At 40.3% G+C, this 25,444-nt stretch overlaps 1 protein-coding gene across 3 annotated transcripts in view; it reads left to right on the forward strand.

The window, feature by feature from the left end:
* LOC115211603 (sterol O-acyltransferase 1) overlaps nt 1–25,444 on the forward strand; it is a 72,290-nt gene that overhangs the window by 32,756 nt on the left and 14,090 nt on the right. For 2 of the 3 annotated variants that reach the window (XM_029780186.2, XM_029780205.2), the window contains 6 exons: nt 2,016–2,123; nt 4,830–4,978; nt 10,095–10,222; nt 15,720–15,801; nt 16,795–16,879; nt 18,741–18,937. In XM_029780186.2, the coding sequence (XP_029636046.1) occupies nt 2,016–2,123; nt 4,830–4,978; nt 10,095–10,222; nt 15,720–15,801; nt 16,795–16,879; nt 18,741–18,937 (749 nt within the window). The remainder of the gene's footprint in view (nt 1–2,015; nt 2,124–4,829; nt 4,979–10,094; nt 10,223–15,719; nt 15,802–16,794; nt 16,880–18,740; nt 18,938–25,444) is intronic. The other variant, XM_029780195.2, reaches the window with a different exon arrangement.

A 25,444-nucleotide genomic window follows, 5' to 3' on the forward strand; every position in this document is an offset into this window, starting at 1 on the left:
CTTACCAGCGGAACCCTTAGCTTAATACTCTTGGCAACTTATGTTCTTCATCTTTGATCCATCCAAAATAAGAAAGAGAATAATAAATACCATCCTCTTAAATATATCTGTCATACAACCACATGTAGCTGTACTGCTATTATAGAAGCAAAAAACTTCAACATGTAGTGTAGCTGATTCAAAAACGTTTTCCTATTCCTGACTATAAAAACGAAAGAAGATTTTAAAAACATGTTTCAGGGTAAAGTCACATACTCATGAATCTCTAGTGAAAGATCTTTCACAAATGAATTTCAATGAAAGATTCTTCTCATGTTACACTAGTTTCTTAGGCACTCCTATCGGTCAATAGAATTACTAGAATGAATGAACAAAGTATATAGTGTATTTTTAGATATTATGTTATATTCAAGGTCAAAATATAATGTTGATTCTCTGCCTATCTTGCAGCACTTTATTATTTATAAATTCCTTTTTAAAGTGTCATAGATTCTCCAGCATTTATTTGCGCAGTTATTGAAGTATTTGGTATGCAAAGATGAAAATAGCAGAATGGGCCTAAAACTAAATTGCGTATAAACAAATATTTAGTTTAAGAAGCTTAAATTGAACAGCTTTTGAATGAAATTTGTGTTGTCCAGCCAGTGAAGAAAAATTTCATTTGAAATCTCGGTCTGCTTCTATGTCAGCTGAATTCTTCCTTGAAACTAATAGGATTCAAGCCCTGATTTAATCTAAGGCCAGCATGATCCCACATGACAAGAGTTAAAGGGAATGAGGACAGTGATGGCTAACTGGTCAAGAATGTATAATTTGGTTCAATTTTTACTTCCAAGATCAATAAAGGTTTGTAATGTACTGGGGTAGAGGGTGGGGTGGGGGCTGAAAAGTTCCTGGCTTTGGGTAAAAGAAAATACGGGAAGATGAGTTAGTTATGATTTTATCCGACATATTCTTCTCTCAGATTTATACACTTATTGCAGTGGTCCTTCAGTTTTTCTAAGCTTTGTAAAAAGAATTCAGAGGGTTGGGTCTCCAACCAGCCTCTGTAAATGCGATCATTTCCAAATCAGTGTGAAATTTTGTTCCTCTGAGATGTTTCTTCAGTTGTGAAAAGAGGTGATAGTCGGAGGGGGCCAAGTCAAGAGAGTAAGATGGTTGGTCTACTATTTCAAAGCCAAAGTCAATTATTTTCCATAAAGTATCGTGTGCTGTGTGTGGTGGTGTACAGTCCTGCACAAACCAGACAGCACAGCTCCATTGATTGCTGCTTGATCTGAGGATCATGAGGATGGAGCAGCCAATTTTCATCCATAGTGACTAAACAAACCATAAAATCAGCCTCTCCCACTGCAAACCAGTCCAAAATTTCTTTTGATGTTGTCATTTTGTGCTTTTGATCTGCGTTCAGGTATTTTGGCACGCATTTTGCAGAAAGCTTTCTCAATTCCAGAATGTTGTAGATGATGTGGCCAACTCTTTTGTAGGAAATCTGGCAGTCCTCAAGAACTGTGCTGTGCACAGTGTTGGCTTTGTCCTCTATGGTTACAGAAATTAGCTGTCCTGATCAGGGTTCATCTGTGATCTCGAAGTGACCAGTTCAAAACCTTGACACTCAGATTTTCACTGTGGTGTAAGATGGGCAACCATCTTTCAAGACTTCCTTCATCTTTCCATGAATTTCCACCACTTCTTTCCCTTGCAAAAAGAGGAACTTTATGACTGCCGATGCTTCAGTTTTACCAAAATTCATTGTTAGGTACTGTCATCATGCATTAAATCTGCAAAAAAAAAATATATATATTGTATCCCATCATGATTTTTTGTATATCTTCTAAATAGTTGTCCTGCCTCTCCTGTAACAGTAACAACCCTACCCTTTTGTGATACTCTTAAAGCCAAGAACATTTCAGCACCCCCTTGTAGACAAAATACCCTTTTTTTTTTGGTTATGTTTTGTTTTTTAATATTTTTTTGCAATTTTTTTCATGATTTATTTCTTTTTTATATTCCAGAGAGTTGTTGGAAATAACTCATATCCAAACAATTTACAATATCTTTGTGGCCATTCTGCTGGTATTTAGTCTAAATACTATTGTATATGATCTCATTGACACAGGCAGGTAAGTAAAGGGATCATCATCAATATCATTTTTATGTCCATCTTACCTGTACTCTTTCTAGTATATCATATTGTCACCCTTATCCATCCTTACTCACCTCATTTCTGTCTTCACCACTTACCCTTTTTTATATATATTTCTTACTGTCAGCATCTAGCAATTTTTTCACCCAATGGTTTTCATCACATGTCCTTACTAATACAACTATACGTTTTGCATACCTTAATTAACATATCTTTTAGACCCATTTACTTTACCTGCTGACTAGCTTTCTGCCTTTCATGTAAGTTTTTGTTAACATAAGCAATAGGTCACACTCTGGCATTCTGCTCCAGCCATTGCTGCTCTCTACACTTAGTGTCAATGCATCATGCTTCTAACACATTCCTTGTACATTCTGACTTCCACACAAAGGGAATCTGTTCTTATTTAGCCCTAGGTCAGCCCTCATTGAGCAGACATATGATTAAAAGCATTCCATCTATGCCTACCCCACCAATTTTATTATTTGTTTTAGGACTACATTATCTGATATGTACTTTGATTAAAAAAAAAAAACAGTTGAATTTGATAGAGGTAGTTTTGGCTGATGTGGTTAGCAGGTTGAGCAACCAGGTAGAGGCTTTGTTGTTGACTCAAGAAATCTCTTGTTGCCAACAGAGGTAACAGCTGCCTGAACTTTTTCAAACTATTTCATATTGTAATTACAATATTTTAATTAAAGATACTTTCATCACTAATCAGGTAACCTAGATAACGAGTTGTCTAAAACATCAAGCAGACCATCTGATCAGTTCATAATGGTTATTTCTGCCTATCTACAAGAGATTTGCCTCTTGTACCCATTACTTATGCTGAGTACACAGTACCATCCTCTTTGATTATACCATTCTTTGGATTTCTAAAACTGTCTTTGTGCCAGTTTTAGAAATCCTTTATCAAGCAAGACCACTTCACAGGAAACACTGGAATTTTCTTTCTTTTTTAATTAGTCTTTGTAATGTTATTTAGGTTGTTTGGCTTTGACTATTCTTCAAGTTCTTAAATATTTCTCAGTTTTTAGCATATTCTGCATTGAGAACCAAGTCATCTGCAAATAGGTTTCTAAGGGCATTTATTTTGAACTTTTGTGTTATTACCTCAAGTAGGAGTTCATTAAGGATTGGTGCTTAGCTCTCTCTTGTTCATCATAGTCCTCCAGGCAATAACAGAGGAATTCAAGACAGGCTGCCCCTGGGAGCTCCTCTATGCTAATGACCTTGCTCTTATGGCTGAATCACTACCTAAACTAGAGAAAAAGTTCCAGGTATGGAAACAAGATCTAGAGTGAAAGGGTCTTAGAGTTAACCTAGCAAAAACCAAAGTCATAGTAAGTAGGAAGGCAAACAAATCACAAACCCCTTCAGGTAGATGGCCCTGCTTGATCTGTAGAAAAGGTGTATGTAGAAACTCCATAACATGCACCCAGTGTAAGCTTTGGACATATAAAAAGTGCAGCAATAAAAGAGGAAGGTTAACAGGGAAACTAGCTTTTGTATGTAGAAGATGCACAAGTACAATAAACACTGAAAATGTGCAAAAAATAAACTCCATCAACTGCCAAGTGGGCAAGCTAAAGGTAGTAGATAGTTTCCATTATCTAGGTGACCAAGTTAGTAGTGGAGGTGGATGCTCCAAGAGCATAGCTGTAGGTATAAGATTAAGCTGGGCAAAGTTCAGAGAGCTCCTAGCCCTGCTAGCAACAAAGAACCTCTCTCTCAGAGTGAAAGGCAGATTGTATGCAAACAGCAGTATGCTTCACTGGATGTGCAATGTCAGTGTACATGTTTGACAGAGTGTAAGCATCTTGAGAGAGAAGTTAGGCATAAGAGGCATCAGATGAGGTGTGCAAGAGGGATGACTGCACTGGTATGGTCATGTGATGTGTATGGGCAAGGACAGCTGTGTAAAGTGCCGATCTCTAACTGTGGAGTGAACCTGTGGCAGAGATAGACCCAGGAAGACGTGGGACGAGGTGGTGAAGCAATGTGCTGCGCTTGAGAGAACCCATCAAGTCAAGTGCATCCTGGTGTCGTGCAAATGGCACCCGTGTCAGTGGCACATAAAAGCACCCATTACACTTTCAGAGTGGTAGGCATTAAGAAGGGTATCCAGCCATAGAAAACCATGCCAAATCAGACTAGAGTCTGGTGGTGATGATGAATTAAAACTATAGCAAGCTGAAGACAGAACCTTAGGGAACTTGTATCTCTGTATTAATTACTTACTCAATTTACTATGCATTTTGACCTTGCTTACAACACCTCTTACATGTTTTTCATTAAAGCCTAGTCTTTTTCATTGTTTACCACCCTATAAAGATGAGAACCCTGTTAAAAATCTTGTCTAGGTTACTGAATTCAGAATGGTTTGTTCTTAGCTAAGCACTTTTCTTTGTTTGCAGTTATTTTATAAGAATTGTATCAGCTGTGATTTTGTCTTCATACAGATTCAAACTCCATCTTCTCTAGACTGGTCTATCTTGCTCTAATTTTGCTACATTTAAACTTTGTTAAGTTTCAACTTATCTGTAATGAAATCCATTGTTGAGCATTAATATCTGGTCTTAAAGTGTTGTGACACAAAGAAAGAAAGTATGAATGCCTCTGTTGTGTAGATGACTCAGATTCCTTTTGCATTAACCAAGTTATTATTATTATCTTACAGGCTTCATCTTGACTTCAATTTGATACAATGGGCATTTGGTAAATTTCCCAAAGTAATGGCTCTTTGGGTGTGTATGCAGCTGGCAACCTTGTTGATATTCTATCCAGCTTTCTATTATTGGGCTTCTTCAAAAAAAATCAGACCTTATAGTAAGTTAACTTTTGAATCTATTTATGATAGTAAAACTATTGTAAACATAAACGTTATATAAATAATCATCTCACAGTGGTTTTAATTTGATGCTATAGATTTCTGTATAAGAATTTCAGTATAAAAGCTGAAGTTACATTCATGCTGTTCAAGGAATTGTTTACCTACAATTGTAGTTTTGTAATATGTTATACTCTCTATACTCTTTTACTCTTTTACTTGTTTCAGTCATTTGACTGCGGCCATGCTGGAGCACTGCCTTTAGTCGAGCAAATCGACTCCGGGACTTATTCTTTGTAAGCCCAGTACTTATTCTATCGGTCTCTTTTTGCCGAACCGCTAAGTGACGGGGGACGTAAACACACCAGCATCAGTTGTCAAGCAATGCTAGAGGGACAAACACAGACACACAAACACATACATATATACGACAGGCTTCTTTAAGTTTCCGTCTACCAAATCCACTCACAAGGCATTGGTCGGCCCGGGGCTATAGCAGAAGACACTTGCCCAAGATGCCACACAGTGGGACTGAACCCGGAACCATGTGGTTGGTTAGCAAGCTACTTACCACACAGCCACTCCTGCGCCTATGTTAATAATGAAATTATATTCTGTCAATAAAATTGAGCCTTTAAGTTCTTATAAGAGAGTTAACTCTACTGTAGCATGATAGTATGGATGTATAGCTCTGTGATCTCATACCAGCCGGAAAACAAGACATTCATACATTCCAAACAAATCCATCCACCAGTACACTGTAATTTCCCCACCTTACTTTCACAAAGCTGTTAACTTAGTGCAATTTTCCTGTCCATTTAAGAGGTCTCCAAACCCCATTTATACTTGGTTTTCCGGCTGGTATGAGATCACAGATCATTCATAGAGAATGAGGTAGGTGTTATGGTCCTCCATACTACCGGTAAGATGTATTTGCCAAACAGGATTTAACCCTTTAGCATTTAAACCGGCCATAACCGGCCAAAAGTATTCTGCCTGTTTTATGTTCAAACTGGCCAGATCTGGTCTCTCACACCAACCCTACAATATCGTTTTAAAAATTAACAGCTACCTCATCAAAATATCATAGCTACAAGATAATGCCTGATTAGTTCAAAACAATTTGGATAAAGAAGCATTAATTTTGGCAGAATAATGTGAACACTAAAGGGTTAATTGAAAGTTAAACTTTGTAGACCAATAAATAGATGCAAATAAATACAATACTAATGAGTGCAATAAATTGATAATAGTATTAACAAGAGTACCAGTGATTATTAGCTTAATATTTGCATTGTTCAGGGGCAAGGAGTTGAAGTGGATGAGATAAAGAGATGTGGAGAGAGAGAAATAATGATAGAAACTTACTAGTGACTGGTTATTTTGCTAAACAGAGTTTAAGAGAAAGCAAATACTCTATCATCATTTGATCTTAAAGGGGGAGGGAGTGGCGTATGTATGTCAAAGGTCAAAGTTTCTAAGCAATAGACAAATACTAATAATTATGGTGCTGATGAATATGATAAATTAACAATAGTAATAACAACAACAATACCAGTAGTAATTTGCATAACATTATCTTATCAGAGCTACCTCATTCCAATTTCTAATGAGAGAGATATAAGAAATTATGTCATGAGTTGTCATATTCGACTACATTCAAATATCCCACTTAAAAATGTAGTTGTAATTCTGTCTATGTAGAAACTATTTGAGGAAGAAGAGAGATATAATGATAGAAACATACTACTGATAAGACATGTTTCTGAAATGGGGTTTAACAGAAAGTAGATACTGCATTACCAGTAAATGTGAGACAGTGATATGAAAGGAAGATATTTCGTCTGCCGTTACGTTCTGAGTTCAAATTCCGCCGAGGTCGACTTTGCCTTTCATCCTTTCGGGGTCGATTAAATAAGTACCACTTACGCACTGGGGTCGATATAATCGACTTAATCCGTTTGTCCTCTCTGTGTTTAGCCCCTTGTGGGTACTAAAGAAATAGATATGAAAGGAAGAGTGGTAGAGTTCTGAGTTCAAATTCCGCCGAGGTCGACTTTGCCTTTCATCCTTTCGGGGTGCACTGGGGTCAATATAATCGACTTAATCCGTTTGTCTGTCCTCGTTTGTCCTCTCTGTGTTTAGCCCCTTGTGGGTAGTAAAGAAATAGGTATGAAAGGAAGAGTGGTATTATAAGCATAAAAAGTAAAAGTTTGTAGGCAATAAATAGTATTAGTAATATATCTAATTTTGGCACCAGGCCAGTAATTTTGAAGGGAAGGGTAAATCAATTACATTGATCTCAGTACTCAACCAGTTCTTATTTTATTGAACTGAAAAGATTGAAAGGCAAAGTTTACCTGGGTGGCATTTGAACTTGGAATGTAAAGAACTGGAAGAAATGCTGCTGCTGCACATTTTACTGACACAGTAGTGACTCTGGCAGCTCATCACCTACCTGAACTATATTAGTAATAATAACAGCAATGATGCCAGTAACTAAAACTTTAATGCTCATATCAGTACTAATTTCAAATCCTCATATGACCCTGAAGATGGCAATGGGGAAATATTGCCCATTCAAAGTACCCTGGATCCCAGAACGTCCCGTTGTGCTTGAGGAGACCTGTTGAGTCAAGTACATGAACATGAACATCGAAATAAATATCAATGGAAATAGTAGTTGTGATGCCTGTGCCGGTGGCACATAAAAAGCACCATCCAAATGTGGCCGATGCCAGCACCGCCCTGACTGGCTTCTGTGCCGGTGGCACATAAAAAGCACCATCCGAACGTGGCCGTTGCCAGTGCCGTCTTGGCTGGCTTCTGTGCCGGTGGCATGTTAAAAGCTCCAACCGATCGTGGCCGATGCCGGACCCCCCTGGCACCTGTGCAGGTGGCACGTAAAAAGCACCCACTACACTTGCGGAGTGGTTGGCGTTAGGAAGGGCATCCAGCTGTAGAAACACTGCCAGATCAGACTGGGCCTGGCGCAGCCTTCTGGCTTCCCAGATCCCAGTTGAACCGTCTAACGCATGCTAGCATGGAAAGCGGACGCTAAACGATGATGATGATCTCACCTGAATCTTTTGTTGAAGGTGCAGTATCTAAAAGGTCCCTACTGATCTTATGTGTTACACAACATTAGAGCTTTGTTCTTCACTTGAAGCATTGTTGTACAAAAGAAGGAAAAGAAAAGGGACAATAAGAAAGCTTCTAACAATGCAGGCAGTTTTACAAAAAAACTTTATGTAGGTTGCAGGAGTAGCTGTGTGGTAAGTAGCTTGCTTACAAACCACATAATTCCAGGTTCAGGCCAACCAAAGCTTTCTGAGTAGATTTCGCAGACAGGAACTAAAACAAGCCCATCGTATATATATATATATATATATATATATATATACATATATTGATAGAAATGGCAAGACAACAAAAGAATGAAAGAGACCTTGATGTTATGTAAATAGAGGAATTTATCTGTAAATATAATATGTGACATTTATTCGGTAGCCATGATAAAACTCTGAGTTTCGGATGTTGGGGCAGAAACCCAAGCCAGCATGAGTTTCCGCCCCGACATCCAAAACTGAGTTTTATCATGGCTACCAAATAATTGTCACATGACCGAGACCTTTGGAAATATGCTGTGCATGAAAAGACCAGGCAGGACAAGTGAGCCCAGCCCACTTATGCATGCCTTTCCTCCCTTGGACACACAAAGACCTGTTGAGACAAGCGAAGTCGATATCGAACCTCATCCGACGACAGGCACCTATGCCAACCCCACTTTGCTTGTGAAGACCTGGTGGGGCAAATGAAATCGAAATCGGAATCGAAATTGAATCAATCCTATGACTGGCACCTAGCACATGCCAGGACCCCTGGACTGGAGATACGTAAAAAGCACTATCCGAATTGTGGCCGATGCCAGCGCCGCCTCGACTGGCTTCCGTGTCGGTGGCACGTAAAGAGCACCATCCGAATCGTGGCCGATGCCAGTGCCGCCTCGACTGGCTTCCGTGCAGGAGGCACGTAAAATGCACCAATCTGACCGTGGCCGATGCCAGCCTCGCCTGGCACCAGTGCAGGTGGCACATAAAAAGCACCTACTACACTCACGGAGTGGTTGGTGTTAGGAAGGGCATGCAGCTGTAGAAACATTGCCAGATAAGACGGGAGCCTGGTGCAGCCTTCTGGCTTCCCAGATCCCCGGTCGAACCGTCCAACCCATGCTAGCATGGAGAACGGACGTTAAACGATGATGATGATGATGATGATATATATATATATATGTATGTGTGTCTGTGTTTGTTCCACCACCATCACTTCACAACTGATGTTGGTGTGTTTACGTCCCTGTAACATAGCAGTTCTGCAAAAGAGACTGATAGAATAAGTACTAGGCTTACAAAGAAGAAATCCTAGGGTCGATTTGTTCAATTAAAGGCAGTGCTCCAAAATGACTGCAGTCAAATAACTGAAACAAATAAAAGAATAAAACATTTTGGGTCCAAAGGCCCATCCTCGGAAGGAAACAGTTTGGGAAAACTCTCCAACTGTTGGAGATTGTTGTCTACATCAAGTTGGAGGTTTGCTTATACCAACAGTTGGTGAGTGGCTGCTGCTAACTTAATGCTGAAGAGTTTGAGTAAGGTAACAGAATAGGTGTAACTGGGCATTTTCAAATTGTTTCCTTGTGAGAATGGGCCTTTGCACATGGAATGTAAAGGTTTTTGTAAAAACTTTCTGCATTGTTAGACACTTTCTTATTTTCCCTTTTATACAACATTATCTAACCCTTTAGCATTTAAACCGGCCATATCCGGCCAAAAGTATTCTGCCTGTTTTATGTTCAAACTGGCCAGATCTGGTCTCTCACACCAACCCTACAATATCGTTTTAAAAATGAACAGCCACCTCATCAAAATCTCATAGCTACAAGATTAATGCCTGATTAGTTCAAAACAATGTGAATAAAAAAGCATTAATTTCAGCAGAATAATGTGAACACTAAAGGGTTAAATGTAGATGAACAGAAATTTCGCATATAATTTAAAATAATTTTTGTATAGATATCTCTCATTTAAAATATGCTTTTATCTTTTCATTTTTCAGAAGTTTGGGACTGGATTTGGCTGGGACTCTTTGTAGCTTATCAGTTGTTATTCTTTGTTCTACCGGTGAATTATTTGTATGAAAATAATCTGCCACCAGCCTCTGCAGTAATCATTGTCACAGAACAGGTACTGTTTCACCTTTTTTTATCTTCTCTTTTGCAGTTATCAGTACTTTTCATCATCTGGTATGAGCGATTGAGGCAGTGTTAGATTAAAATAGCCCTCTGTGTATCATACTTAATGTGTGCACACTGTCAGCAAGCCAGTTACTGTGGTGTTTGTCCCAATACAACATCTCTTATGGATGTGCTGTGTAAGAAACATAAAATCCAGAATGAGACAAAAATTCATTCCAACCAGTGGCCAGTGAGAAAGCCAGTTGCATTTCAGCCTTATTGAGCCTTTTCAGTAACATGTACTCACAACCAACCACATGCTCAGATGAGAAACTAACAACTGGCTGAATAAAAATCCAGTGTGTGTAACTGAGGCACTATTAAATTAAAATAACCATCTATATTGGATTTTTATTCAGCTCGGTGGCTATTTGCAGCATCAGTTATGTTTTATTCACTTATTTTTCATATCAGAGGCAATGAATTCTTGTCTGAGCATGTGGTTGGCTGCAAATATGTTGCCACTGAATCTCCCTGGGACAAATTTTCCTCTCCCTCTGATATTTACTATTTTTAACACAGCATGTCGATAAGAGATGTTATCTTGGGACAAATACTGAAGTAACTGGCTTATCAACATTGTGTATCCAGCCCAAATATTCAACCAGTTTTACATTCAGACTGGCCAAGTCTTGCCTTTCACACCTACCCTACAATGTAATTCTAAAATTAAATTATCACATCATTGAAATCTCAAAGCTATGAGATAAAGCATAATTAACTCAAACAATGAAGATGCATGGCTCAGTGGTTAGAGTGTGGGGCTCATAATCATGAGTCAGTGAGTTCAATTCCTGGACCAGACTGTGTGTTGTGTTCTTGGGCAAGACATTTTATTTCTCGTTGCTCCAGTTCCCTCAGCTGTAGAAATGGGTTGCAATGTCACTGGGGCCAAGTTGTATCAGCCCCTTTGCCTTTTTCTTGGATAACATTGGTGGGGTGGAGAGGGAAGGCTGGTATGCATGGGCAACTGCTGATTTTCCATAAACAACCTTGCCTAGACTTGTGCCTTTCTATGTGCAATCCCATGGTTATTCTTGACCAAAAGGGGTCTTTACCCTTTACCTTAACTCAAAACAATATGAACAAGAGCACTCAGAGAGTGCAAACCTCTGCCAAGGCAAAATTAACATTTCTCAACGATTAGCCAGAGATGATTTTTAAAATGAGATTATCTGAAATAAACTCAACTGCTCTCGCAAATGAGAATACTAAACATGAACCCAACCACTCTCAAAAATTAAGTAAAAAAAAACAGGAAAAATAATGCCAAATCCTTGTCTGGTACTGAATCAATCTCAAAAACCTAATCAGTTTGTGCCAGTCATGATGCCAAACATCCTTGAAAGTTTCATCTGAATCCATCCAGCGGTTCTTGAGATATCTTGTCCTGGACAAACAAACATAACTGAAAACAATCTCTCCAATTTGCTAAGGTGGAGGTAATTAATAAGCATTACATTACAGCCTCGCCTGGCACCTGTGCAGGTGGCACGTAAAAAGCACCCACTACACTCACGGAGTGGTTGGCGTTAGGAAGGGCATCCAGCTGTAGAAACATTGCCAGATAAGACTGGAGCCTGGTACAGCCTTCTGGCTTCCTAGATCCCCGGTCGAACCGTCCAACCCATGCTAGCATGGAGAACGGACGTTAAACGATGATGATGATATGATTTGCCAGTAAACTGAATGCTATAAGACTGAGATAATTATTTTACATTATGTTATTGATAACATGGCATTAATTCAATGAGCATGTATTTGCTTTAGTAACTCATTGTACTTGCTTTGAATTAACTCTACAGACCTTATCTGTATTGTGTATAGGTAGTAAAGCCACTGCAGAGGATTACATGATAATCTAGTGTCTGAAAGATCTTAAAATAATATTTTCTTGTCAAAAATCAATGTCATTGTTTAATTGATATGTTTATTTGTGAAAGAAATCCCACTCAAATATCCAGTTACATGACATTTTGTCAAACAAACAGTCAAAGTTTGATTTTAAAAAATGCTTTGTGGTTGCATTAATTGGGACAATTTGATTTTATTGGCAGATGTATTTGAAGAAAATAAGTTTGTTTTTGTTTTTTTTTTTTACTCCAGAATTTATATATTACAATATGTATGTTAATAAAAAAAGTAAATGTTAATAAGAAAATAAACAAAACTTAAGGAAAATCATCATGGGTTATACAATTTGATGAGATAGAATTTCTACATCTGGATGCTCTTCCTGTCACCAACTGTTACTTGTTTCCAAACAAAGTAACATTTCTTTATGTCCAGGCATATTTTTGCAGTATAGTGAATATCATTTGTGCTATCATGCAATGCCAAGACGACACACACGCACACACACACAAAAGAAGAACCCAAGTGGGATTCCAAATTCACAGCAGCTGTTTCAGCCGTATCTTATAGATGCATTCTTAGATTAAATCATGGCAAAGACCTGTCATTGTTGAGTGAATTTTAAACATATAAACAGGCGCAGGAGTGGCTGTGTGGTAAGTAGCTTGCTAACCAACCACATGGTTCCGGGTTCAGTCCCACTGCGTGGCATCTTGGGCAAGTGTCTTCTACCATAGCCCAGGGCCGACCAATGCCTTGTGAGTGGATTTGGTAGACGGAAACTGAAAGAAGCCTGTCGTATATATGTATATATATATAAGTGTGTCTGTGTTTGTCTCCCTAGCATTGCTTGACAACCGATGCTGGTGTGTTTACGTCCCCGTCACTTAGCAGTTCGGCAAAAGAGACCGATAGAATAAGTACTGGGCTTACAAAGAATAAGTCCCGAGGTCGATTTGCTCAACTAAAGGCGGTGCTCCAGCATGGCCGCAGTCAAATGACTGAAACAAGTAAAAGAGTAAAAGAGAGTAAGAGTTAAGATACAAATAAATTACCAGTTTACCAACTACCATGGTGAAAACAAGTCTTGTTTTTACCATGATGTAATCTGAGAATGCATAAATATAATGCTACCGAAACAGCTGTTGTGAATTTTGAACATCACCTGTTTCCTTCTTTTATACATATTCTACACTTGGAACCATCCTTAGGTTTATATTGGATTGTGTACCTATGTATGTATCTATGTGTATACTTATATAGATAAGAATGCACACAATATAATATCAACAAACAACAACTAAGAATTGCTTTAGCATGCTGTAAGCTCAATACTAAGTACCCAGCTGATCTCTCTCTCTCTCTATGTATGTATGTATATATACATATATATATCGAAACAATTTCACTCAGAATCCTCGATACAGAGTTTCAAGTGGCTAGGCTGAAGACTAGCCATGTGCTCGAAACTCAAAGTACCAAGGATTCTGAATCAAACTGTTTTGATCTGTATATTGTAATTCCTAATAAATGTGTTGAGTGCCCTTCATTCATTTGTCTACTCACTTGTGTACATATATATATATCATCATCATCATCGTTTAACGTCCGTTCTCCATGCTAGCATGGGTTGGACGGTTCGACCGGGGATCTGTGAAGCCAGAAGGCTGCACCAGGCTCCCGTCTTATCTGGCAGTGTTTCTACTGCTGGATGCCTTTCCTAATGCCAACCACTCCGTGAGTGTAGTGGGTGCTTTTTACGTGCCACCTGCACAGGTGCCAGGCGAGGCTGGCAATAGCCACGGTCGGATTGGTGCATTTTACGTGCCACCGGCACGGGAGCCAGTCGAAGCGGGACTGGCATCGGCCACGATTCGGATGGTGCATTTTACGTGCCACCAGTCCAGGGGTCCTGACATCTGCCGGGTGCCAGTCATAGGATTGGTTCAATTTCGATTCCGATTTCACTTGCCCCAACAGGTCTTCGCAAGCAAAGGGGGGTTGGCATGGGTGCCTGTCGTTGGATGAGGTTCGATATCGACTTCGCTTGCCTCAACAGGTCTTTGTGTGTCCGAGGGAGGAAAGGCATGCATCATCATCATCATCATCGTTTAACGTCTGCTTTCCATGCTAGCATGGGTTGGATGATTAGACTGAGGACTGGTGAACCAGACGGCTGCACCAGGCTCCAATCTGATCTGGCCGAGTTTCTACAGCTGGATGCCCTTCCTAACGCCAACCACTCCGAGAGTATAGTGGATGCTTTTACGTGCCACCGGCACGAGGGCTAGTCAGGCGGTACTGGCAACGGTCACGCTCAAATGGTATTTTTTTATGTGCCACCTGCACAGGAGCCAGTTCAGCGGTACTGGCAATGACCATATATATAAAACAGTGTGCGATGGGTAAATTGACGCCGTTTTATATTTTTAATTTCATATACGTAAAAAGCACCATCCGAATCATGGCCGATGCCAGTGCCGCCTCGACTGGCTTCCGTGCAGGTGGCACATAAATTGTACCAATCCGACCGTGGCCGATGCCAGCCTCGCCTGGCACCAGTGCAAGTGGCACGTAAAAAGCACTCACTACACTCACGGAGTGGTTGGCGTTAGGAAGGGCATCCAGCTGTAGAAACATTGCCAGATAAAACCGGAGCCTGGTGCAGCGTTCTGGCTTCCCAGATCCCCGGTCGAACCGTCCAACCCATGCTAGCATGGAGAACGGACGTTAAACGATGATGATGATGATGTGTGTGCATTGTTTACATGACCATACCAGCGCAACCTTCTCTCTTGCAGACTACATCCGATGCCTCGTCCACCCAGTTTTTTCTCTCAAATCACTTACATGGTTGTTTCTGCATACTGTCACTTTCCACCCAGCCTTCAAGCCTCTACATGTCCTCAGCAGTCACAGCCCATGTTTCACTGCCATGTAGCATAACTTTTCACATACATTTATAGAATTCTTTTCTCATTATTTTTGAAATGCTACCCCCAAGTTTCATTACAATCCAAGGGTGCAATAAACTGGGAGCCAAAATTAGATACTCTTTTACTTGTTTCAGTCATTTGACTGTGGCCATGCTGGAGCACCGCCTTTAGTTGAGCAAATCGACCCCGGGACTTATTCTTTGTAAGCCCAGTACTTATTCTATCAGTCTCTTTTTGCCGAACCGCCAAGTAATGGGGATGCAAACACACCAACATCGGTTGTCAAGCAATGCTAGGGGGACAAACACAGACACACATACACATTATATATATATATATATATATGCATATATACGATGGGCTTCTTTCAGTTTCCGTCTACCAAATCCACTTACAAGGCATTGGTCGGCCCGGGGCTATATAGCAGAAGACACTTGCCCAAGATGCCACGCAGTGGGACTGAACCCGGAACCATGTGGTTGGTTAGCAAGCTACTTACCACACAGCCACTCCTGCGCCTATTAAGATATTTACCTTAATTTTATTAACAGTAATATTCATGTGTTTGGCCTGAGTTCTAATTTCAACTTTGTCAATGTCATTTAAAGAAGTCTCACAGTTTTCTTTCTTTTCTTTCTTCTTCTTCTTCCTTTGTAGTTACGGCTAATAATGAAAGTTCACTCTTTTGTTCGAGAAAATGCACCAAAGGTTTTGAACTACAAAAAAGCAGATAGTAAGTGTAGGTGAATTATTTTATATTGTTCAGCATGGAAACCACCATCATCTTCTCCTAATTTTCAAAGTAGGATTTCTTCAGTCCCTATAACTTCATATTTCATTATGTAATCTTAACTCTCCAAGTACTTTTGTAACTCTATATCATTGTTGTTATGTGCTTTGTATTATGAATTTTATTTTATACTAGCAGTATCGCCCGGCGTTGCTCGGGTTTTTAAGGGAAATAACTATATAAGCATTTTTAGAGATGTAAAGTATAATAGCCATCTCAATATGACTAACCACAAAGGGGGGGGGGTGTTACTGTAGCTTTTTACGTTCTGAGATTTAATAATAAATTTTTAGAGAGTTACTTCCCTTATATATGCCAAAAATGCATTAAAATGGGAAAAATTGATACTCTTTTACTTGTTTCAGTCATTTGTAAGCCCAGTACTTATTCTATCGGTCTCTGCCGAACCGCTAAGTGACGGGGATGTAAACACACCAGCATCGGTTGTCAAGCAATGCTAGGGGGACAAACACAGACACACAAACATATACACACACACTTATATATATATATATATACATATATACGACAGGCTTCTTTCAGTTTCCGTCTACCAAATCCACTCACAAGGCATTAGTCGGCCCGGGGCTATAGCTGAAGACACTTGCCCAAGATGCCACGCAGTGGGGCTGAACCCGGAACCATGTGGTTGGTTAGCAAGCTACTTACCACACAGCCACTCCTGCGCCTACATGGTAAATTATTTTTAAAATTGTAGACTCATCGTAGACGCGCGCTAATACCCAGAAGGGCTCGATATGAATCACGACTATAAGACACCCGGTTTTGGTTAAACTGCACTGCAAAATGTGGGAGTAGTTAGGAATCTAAATCGTAGGAGACAGACAGCACACAACCTCACTTTTATATATAAAGATATCTTATGCTTTTGAATGTATGTATTATATCTTATATTTTTATCTATTTTTTGCTCTTATCCAGGTGATGATAATGTTTGTCCAGATTTTTCCAAATATCTTTACTTTTTGTTTTCTCCAACTCTTATTTATAGAGATTCTTATCCAAGGTAAGAAAAATTATTCTTTTCAGCAAAATGTTGTTCATATTTTCTCAATTTGTTGCTACCCTTTTATCTTTATTTTTCTGAACATATTTTTTTCTTTTTTTTTACATTATCTCTATTACAAGATTATCTTCTTTGAAAATATAGTTTAGTTAATTAGAATTTAATAACGACTAAGGATCTACTGAGCATGATTATTGACAATGTTGTTTATGATACTGGTTTATAAACTTCTAAAATCTACAGTTTCAAACTTCACACCGCTACTAATATTGCAGTCTACTAGTAATATAAGAATACTATAAGAAGATTATTTTTACTTAGCTAAGCTGGCAATTATTTTGGTATTTATCATCATCATCATTGTTTAACGTCCGTTTTCCGCGCTAGCACGGGTTGGACGGTTCAACCGGGGTCTGGGAAGCCAGGGGCTGCACCAGGCTCCAGTCTGATCTGGCAGTGTTTCTACAGCTGGATGCCCTTCCTAACGCCAACCACTCCGCGAGTGTAGTGGGTGCTTTTTACGTGCCAACTGCACAGGTGCCGGGGGGGTGGGTAAAAACCCCCTTTGGTCATGAATGGCCATGGGATTGCACCTAGAAAGTTCCCCTCCTAGACACAAGTCCAGGCAAGGTTGTTTATGGAAAACCAGCAGTTGCCCCTGCATACCAACCTCCCATCTGCACACCATAGACATTATCCAAGGGAATGGCAAAGGGGCCAATACAGCTTGGTATCAATGATGTCACAACTCATTTCTACAGCTGATTCAACTGGAACAACATGAAATAAAGTGTCTGGATCAAGAACACAACACGCAGCCCGGTCTGGGATTCGAACTCACAACCTCATGATTGTGAGCTCGACACTCCAGTCACTGAGCCATTTGTACATCGGATCAAAGAGCAAACATTAGCAGATTGTGATTAGCTCCACTGTTAAATCCTCTTAATTAGCATATTAGAAATTCTTTATTATTCTGCTAATCGCCAATACTCGTTAGCAGCAACTTTCTTTCTAATCTGGCAGTAATTAGATAAATTTTACTGACTACATTATGAAGCATATACTTTGCAGTACTTGTTCAAACTTTTGACACATGTTTGTCTCCTATCTGTGTTAATGTGACACAATTCATGTGTGTGTGTGTGTGTGTGTACACTTAGGCTGTCAGTGACTAAACTGGCATTCCAACCAAGTGTGCATGGTAAGGAAGGGTGGTTTTCATGAGTCACCATGCCTGATGAGAAACAAAGCCTGTCAAAGGTTGGATGAACTCAGTAGAATCAACAGCCATCCAACACCTGAAAGTGAGAGACCCCTAGTCTTTGTTTAGACATTTCTTTTGGAGAAGGATATTCTGAAATAGCACCTGGCTCATTGTGAGGCTGGATATCTTGCATTTGCTTGTTTCTGGACTATTTGGCTTTGAAGGTTGAAGAGAGAGAGAGAGAGAGAGAGAGAGAGAGACTTAGTGGTGTTGTACAAGGTGTTATTGTTTTAACATTAGTTTTGATCATACTTGTCAACAAGTTGACAGTCACCATGTATGTATATATATATATATATATATATATATATATATGTATGTAGTATGTATATAGCATAGTGGTTGTGAAGTTAAGGTGCTGGAATTAACCCCACATGATCATAACTTCAGATTGTATTGCTGTACGCCTGAGCAAAGTATGTTAATCCATTTGTCTTTTGCCTGTCTGAAAAAATATTGCACCAAAATGCAATAACAGAAAAAGACAATGTAACCAATTCCGTTTAAATGTCTGAATATATTAACTCTCTTTGAAGTATTGTATTGTTTTGATATTGTCTCATACATACTTTGCCTTTTTCTTCTCTGCCCTAGGACTCAGAAAATCCGTTGGAATTATGTTGTTAGTAATTTTTCTCAAGTATTGGCCTGCCTCTTCTACACTTACTACATATTTGAACGCTTCTGTGTGCCCGTCTTCAGAAACTTTAACCGGGAACATGTTACTCCAAAAGCTCTGTTATTATCAGTCTTTGGTTGTATGCTACCTGGCACTCTTGTGCTCTTCATTGGTAAGTATTTAGCACCAAACTGCTACAGTTACCTTTTTTTTTTTTTTAACATATACATGCAGCTTCAGATTTTTATATTAAACTAGCAGTATCGCCCGGCGTTGCTCGGGTTTGTAAGGGAAATAACTATATAAGCATTTTTAGAGATGTAAAGTATAATAGCCATCTCAAAATGGCTAACCACAAAGGAGTGGGGTGTTACTGTAGCTTTTTACGTTCTGAGATTTAATAATACATTTTTAGATAGTTATTTCCCTTATATAATAGCAAAAAAATGCATTAAAAATGGGAAAAAATGATGGAAAATTTTTTTTTAAATCGTAGACTCATCGTAGACGCGCGCTAATACCCAGAAGGGCTCAATATGAATCACGACTATAAGATACCTGGTTTTGGTTAAACTGCACCGCAAAATGTGGGAGTAGTTAGGAATCTAAATCGTAGGAGACAGACACAGAACTTCACTTTTATATATAAAGATAGTTATTAGAGAAATAGGAAGTTTTACCATGAGTATTTTAACAATTGCTAGATATTTGAAATACAACTTAATACCTCACTTCCTATCCCTGCTCATTACAGAGCAGCAATCAATAGGTTCAGTTTACAAAAATCTTGAAATCTAAGAAGAATTTTCTGGTGGTTACTATCGGAATAGTTTTCACCCACTCCATTGAAAGGACATCCAGCCTTAAAATCTCCAGCCACAATCTAATAACATACAACACTGTGCAAAAAAACAACAACATACAGGCAGATGTATTTCAGACCCATCCAACCCTTAACAGCTCAGGGGAAATGTATCTGGATAAGAATGATGTTGTAATAAATAGAATTATTCTATTAAAGTATTATTTTTTTATCCACATTCATTTGAGTTGAATTTTTCTGTAAATTGAACTTTTTGTTAAAATTGTTGGAAGTTTCTTGCTCTCCATTTATCACTGAATCAGAACAACACAATACTTACTTGTGAACCATGTTATGCTTGTTTCAAATTGGCCTCTGATAACATAAGTCAGCAATCAGTTGAGGATTCTGCTTATTCCACAAAACCATGGCCTGCTGACCAGCCATAGTGCTCAGCCACCCAGAGTGCACTGACTATCACTTGTGTTTAAATGACCATCCTGTGAGGATGCATATTTTTTTCTATGGATTTGCATACTCATTCAAAACAAAGATGCCTGATCCTAACAAACAATGCAGACAAGTGTATTCTCTCCAAGAAAAGGCAGAGAAATGATCAAGAAAATATGAAAGTAGAAGCTTCACTACATTGTGAGTTTGGTGTCAAGGAATCTACCATTTGTTCCATTATCACTTTTTTTTTTTGAAGCCAAACTCCTCTGACAAACTAGGATAGGTTTTTTTTTTTTGTACTTTATTGAGTTGGTGTTCAGTATCAGGCAGATACAGCTGAACTGAAAACTTGCATACACCTGCATTGTCATACTTTTCCTGACTTGAGACTTGCCAACTTTCTGTCATCAAATAGGTATGAGAAAAGACAAATGTTATGAAATGTCCCCCTGTTATTTTTCTAGTTTCTTACTGACCTTACGAAATCAAAATAATGTCAAACAGACACTGATAACTCTAAACTGGTACAATAATTGCTAAACTAGCAATAATTATATCAATTTCTAACAGACATGGTTGTGTGGTTAAGAAATTTGCTTCATAACTACATGCTTTGGGTATTACTCCCACTGCGCAACACCTCAAATCTTGACTAATGCCTTGTGAATAAATTTGGTAAACACAGAAACTGTACAAAGCCCATCATGTGTGTGTGTGTGTTGTATGCATGCATGTATCCATCCATCCATCCATGCATGCATTTAGTGTTAACCGGTGGAAAGGGGGGAAAGATTATTCAGTACTATAGTAGAAATTAATAACATATTTTATTTTGATCAAATCCGTCTCCTGGTGCTCTGAGTCCCACCTGTAGATGCTCAGTGTCTTCAGGCAAGTTATGACTCATAACTTGCCTAAAGATCCTGTGCATCTATAGAAGAAACTTTGAGAAGTAAGCGACTGATATGACCATAATAAAATGTGTGTGTGTGTGTCTGTATGAATGTTTACTATCTGTGCACCTTCAAAAAAGATTGCTGAGCTTCAGATGATAACATGTTGATAACCACCTAATAGGTTGACATGTGGCACAAAAGTTGCTAAAATGCGTTGATGAACACAAATAATGGGAGATACTCTATGCAGTTGCCTCGACCTCTGTAAACCACACCTTGCCATCTTGAAATAAAGGATTTCTTGAATACAGTACTTCTTAATAAATCTGTATTGCAATTGGTCAGTGGATGATGATGATGATGATGATGATGATATGTGTGTGTGTATGCATCCCTTTGAAAGTCTATACTATGCAACTGTGTGCTTCTCACTTGTATCTCTGATTGTGTATATGATTATATGTGTGTGTGTGTGATGAATGATCTTGAATGCATGCAAAAGCACTGGTAGCAGCAGTGGTGGTAGATTTGGGTGAATGGGAAAGTAGGTGAAATGAAGATGAAAGGAAAAAGGTGTGTCCTGGGAAGGAAAAGGTATTTCCTAGGTGTGTGTTCATTGCATTGACAACACATCATACATTTGTCCCTGTATGGATAAGCACACAATGTTTTAACAACAGTGTATGTATATCTTCCTCTCTGTGTATAATAATTGCTTTGTAACAAGTTCAAGAACACCTTGAATTGTATTGAATCTATAGTAAACCAAAAGACACTACCCTGCAAAATGACTGTTTCATAGCAACTAGGAAACCTCTGAACAGTTACTTGACTTGCTAGAAATAGCAAGCAAGCTCATCTATATATACATATATATATATATCATCATCATCATCGTTTAGCGTCCGTTTTCCATGCTAGCATGGGTTGGACGGTTCTACTGGGGTCTGTGAGCCAGAAAGGCTTCATTAGGCCCAGTCAAATCTGGCAGTGTTTCTACGGCTGGATGCCCTTCCTAACGCCAACCACTCCGTGAGTGTAGTGGTGCTTTTTACGTGCCACCCGCACTGGTGCCAGACAGAGCTGGCAAACGGCCACGAACGGATGGTGCTTTTTATGTGCCACCGGCACGAGGGCCAGGCGAGGCTGGCAACGGACACGAAACGGGGCGGTGCTGGTAACGGTCGCGAAACGGAAAGTTCTCTTACATGCCACCGGCACTGGTAACACATCTGCAATTTCCATTGATCGATTTCATTGATCGATTTCCATTGATCGATTTCGATTCTGATCGTCACTTGCCTCAACGGGTCTTCACAAGCAGAGTTTTGACATGCCACCGGCACTGGTAGCACATCCGCAATTTCCATTGATCGATTTCGATTCTGATCCTCACTTGCCTCAATCACGTCTTCACAAGTAGAGTTTTGTGTCCCAGAAGGGAAGGTATGCATACGTAGGCTGGCTCCATCCCATGTAGAAGGCCACGGGTTATGGACTCACTTGTCCTGCCGGGTCTTCTCGCGCACAGCACACTTCCAGAGGTCTCGGTCTCTAGTCATTTCCTCAGTGAGACCTAAAGTTCGAAGGTCGTGCTTCACCACCTCGTCCCAGGTTTTCCTGGGTCTGCCTCTTCCACAGGTTCCCTCAACCGCTAGGGTGTGGCACTTTTTCACACAACTATCTTCATCCATTCTCGCCACATGACCATACCAGCGCAAACGTCTCTCTTGCACACCACAACTGATGCTTCTTAGGTCCAGCTTTTCTCTCAAGGTACTTACACTCTGCCGAGTGTGAGTACGGCATTACACATCCATCGGAGCATACTGGCTTCATTTCTAGCAAGCTTACGCATATCCTCAGCAGTCACGGCCCATGTTTCACTGCCATGTAGCATGGCTGTTCGTACACACGCATCATACAGTCTGCCTTTCACTCTGTGCGAGAGGCCTTTTGTCACCAGTAGAGGTAAGAGCTCTCTGAACTTTGCCCAAGCTATTCTTACTCTAGCAGTTACACACTTTCAGCACACCCGCCCCCGCTGCTGACTTGGTCACCTAGGTAACGGAAACTATCAACTATTTCTAGTTTTTCTCCCTGGAAAGTGACGGAAGTTGGTCTCAGAGCATTTTCAGTGTTTATTGTTCCTGAGCATCTGCCACATACAAAAACCATCTTCCTAGTTAGCCTTCCTTTGACATTGCTGCATCTCTTATGTGTCCATAGCTTACACTTGGTGCATCTTATAGAGTTTCTACCTACACCTTTTCTACAGATCGAGCAGGGCCATCTACCTGAAGGTGTTTGTGATTTGTCTACCTTCCTACTGATTACGACTTTGGTTTTAGCTAGATGACTCTGAGGCCCTTCGATTCTAATCCTTGTTTCCACACCTGAAACTTCTCCAGTTCTGATAGCGACTCAGCAATTAGAGCAAGGTCATCAGCATAGAGGAGCTCCCAAGGGCATCCTGTCTTGAATTCCTCCGTTATTGCCTGGAGGACTATGATAAATAGGAGGGGGCTGAGTACTGAGCCTTGGTGGACCCCTACCTCTACCCGGAATTCTTCACTGTACAATTTCCAACCCCCACCCTACTAGCGGCGTCCCTGTACATGGCCCGCACAGCTCTCACTAACCATTCATCTATCCTAGTTTCCTCATTGCCCACCAGATAAGGGATCGGGGGACCCTGTCGAAGGCTTTCTCCATGTCAACAAAAGCCAGGTACAGGGGCTTATCTTTGGCTAGGTATTTCTCCTGCAGCTGCCTTACCAGGAATATAGCATCAGTAGTACTTTCCCTGGCACAAACCCAAACTGCATCTCATCTAAACTAACTCTCTCTCTAATTAGTTGGGCTATGACCCTCTCCGTAACCTTCATCACCTGGTCCAACAGCTTGATACCTCTGTAGTTATTTGTATCTAGGGCATCACCTTTACCTTTGTAGCAGTTGACTATTATACTGCTACACCAGTCATTGGGTATGACCCCTTTGTGTATCACCTGATTAACTATACGGGTGACTAGGCTATAGCCGACACTACCAGACATTTTGAGCATCTCTGCAGTGATTCCTGATGGGCCTGGGGCTTTCCCTGTCTTCATGCTTCTAATTGCCTTAGCTACCACGGAACTATCAACTCGGATAGCTGGTCCCTCTGTTGGGTCAACATTCGGCAGACTCTCTTTATCCCATTCATTTTCTTCATTCAGCAATCTTTCATAGTGGCATCTCCAAACCTCTCTCTTTGCATCCTCATTTAGCGCAAGTGAACCATCTTCCATGCGAACACACTTCTCTCCTACCACATCACGATTCTCTCTCACACACTGTCTGCAACACGAAACACCTCCAGTCTTTGGTCCTCACGGCGCAGAACATTGGCAAATTTTTTCTTATCTGCTTCCCCTCTGGCTAAATAAACCTGTCTCCTAGCTTCTCTTTTGGCAGTCTGATACAATCCCCTGCTACCCCCATTTTTCCAGACCTTCCAAGCCTGTCTCTTTTCTCTAATAGCCCTGTCTACAATATTGTTCCACCACCACGTTATTCTAGGTCGAGAGGGGACTTTGCACCAGCCACAGATCTGGTCAGTGGCTCTCAGCAGGTTGTCCCTTAGAACGCCAGCTGTCTCCTATCTCACCCCCTGTGATGCTCTATCCCCTTCTACTTCGTCAGAGGCTTCAAGTATATGTCCCTAAATCTCTGTCCATTTGCAGGATCTTTAAGCTTCCAGATCCTTCTTCTCCATATTTGTCGTCTTCTGGTTGTCCTCCTAGTCCTGATCCTAAAGTCACTAACTACCAGTCTATGTTGTGGGGTACATTCTTCACCTGGAAGGTTTTGGCATTTATAAGCAGCCATCTCTCCCTTTGCCTGTAAGGATGTAGTCAATTTGGCTGGTATGTTGGCCCGATTGGTAAGTGACTAGGTGGCTGGTAGGTTTCCTGAAGTTAGTGTTGCAATCATAAGATTATTTGCATCGCAGAACTCCAGCAGCCTGGTTCCCTCCTCGTTGCGGGAGCCATAGCCATAGCCTCCATGTACGCCATGGAAGCCCCCAGCATGTCGTCCAACGTGACCATTGAAGTCACCAGCCACAAAGATAAGGTCTCTGTCGTTCGTCAACGAGGTAGTCTGCAGTAGAGTGTCATAGAATCGGTCTTTCTGTCCATCGGGTAGCCCGACTGAGGAGCATAGGCTGATATAATGTTGCTAAACTATGATGAAGCACTAATCTAATCTTAAGTATTCTGTCACATACTCTGATTACCTCAATTACTTTATCTACCCATTTCTCAGCGATAATATACCCACGCCACCAACCCCGTCAGTGTTCCCTGCCCAGAAAATCTTGTACCTGCGTTCCTTGCCTGTGAGGAACCTAGCTGATCCTCCTCTCCACCTTATTTCTGCATGCAACATATATCCACACATCTCCGTTCAAGCATCTCGACTATCTCACCAGACCTACCTTTCAGAGTGCCAACGTTGAGGGTGCCAACCCTGAGGGTGTGGG

This window comes from Octopus sinensis, linkage group LG1, assembly GCF_006345805.1.
Source record: "Octopus sinensis linkage group LG1, ASM634580v1, whole genome shotgun sequence".
In the NCBI taxonomy this organism is placed as follows: Eukaryota; Metazoa; Mollusca; class Cephalopoda; order Octopoda; family Octopodidae; genus Octopus; species Octopus sinensis.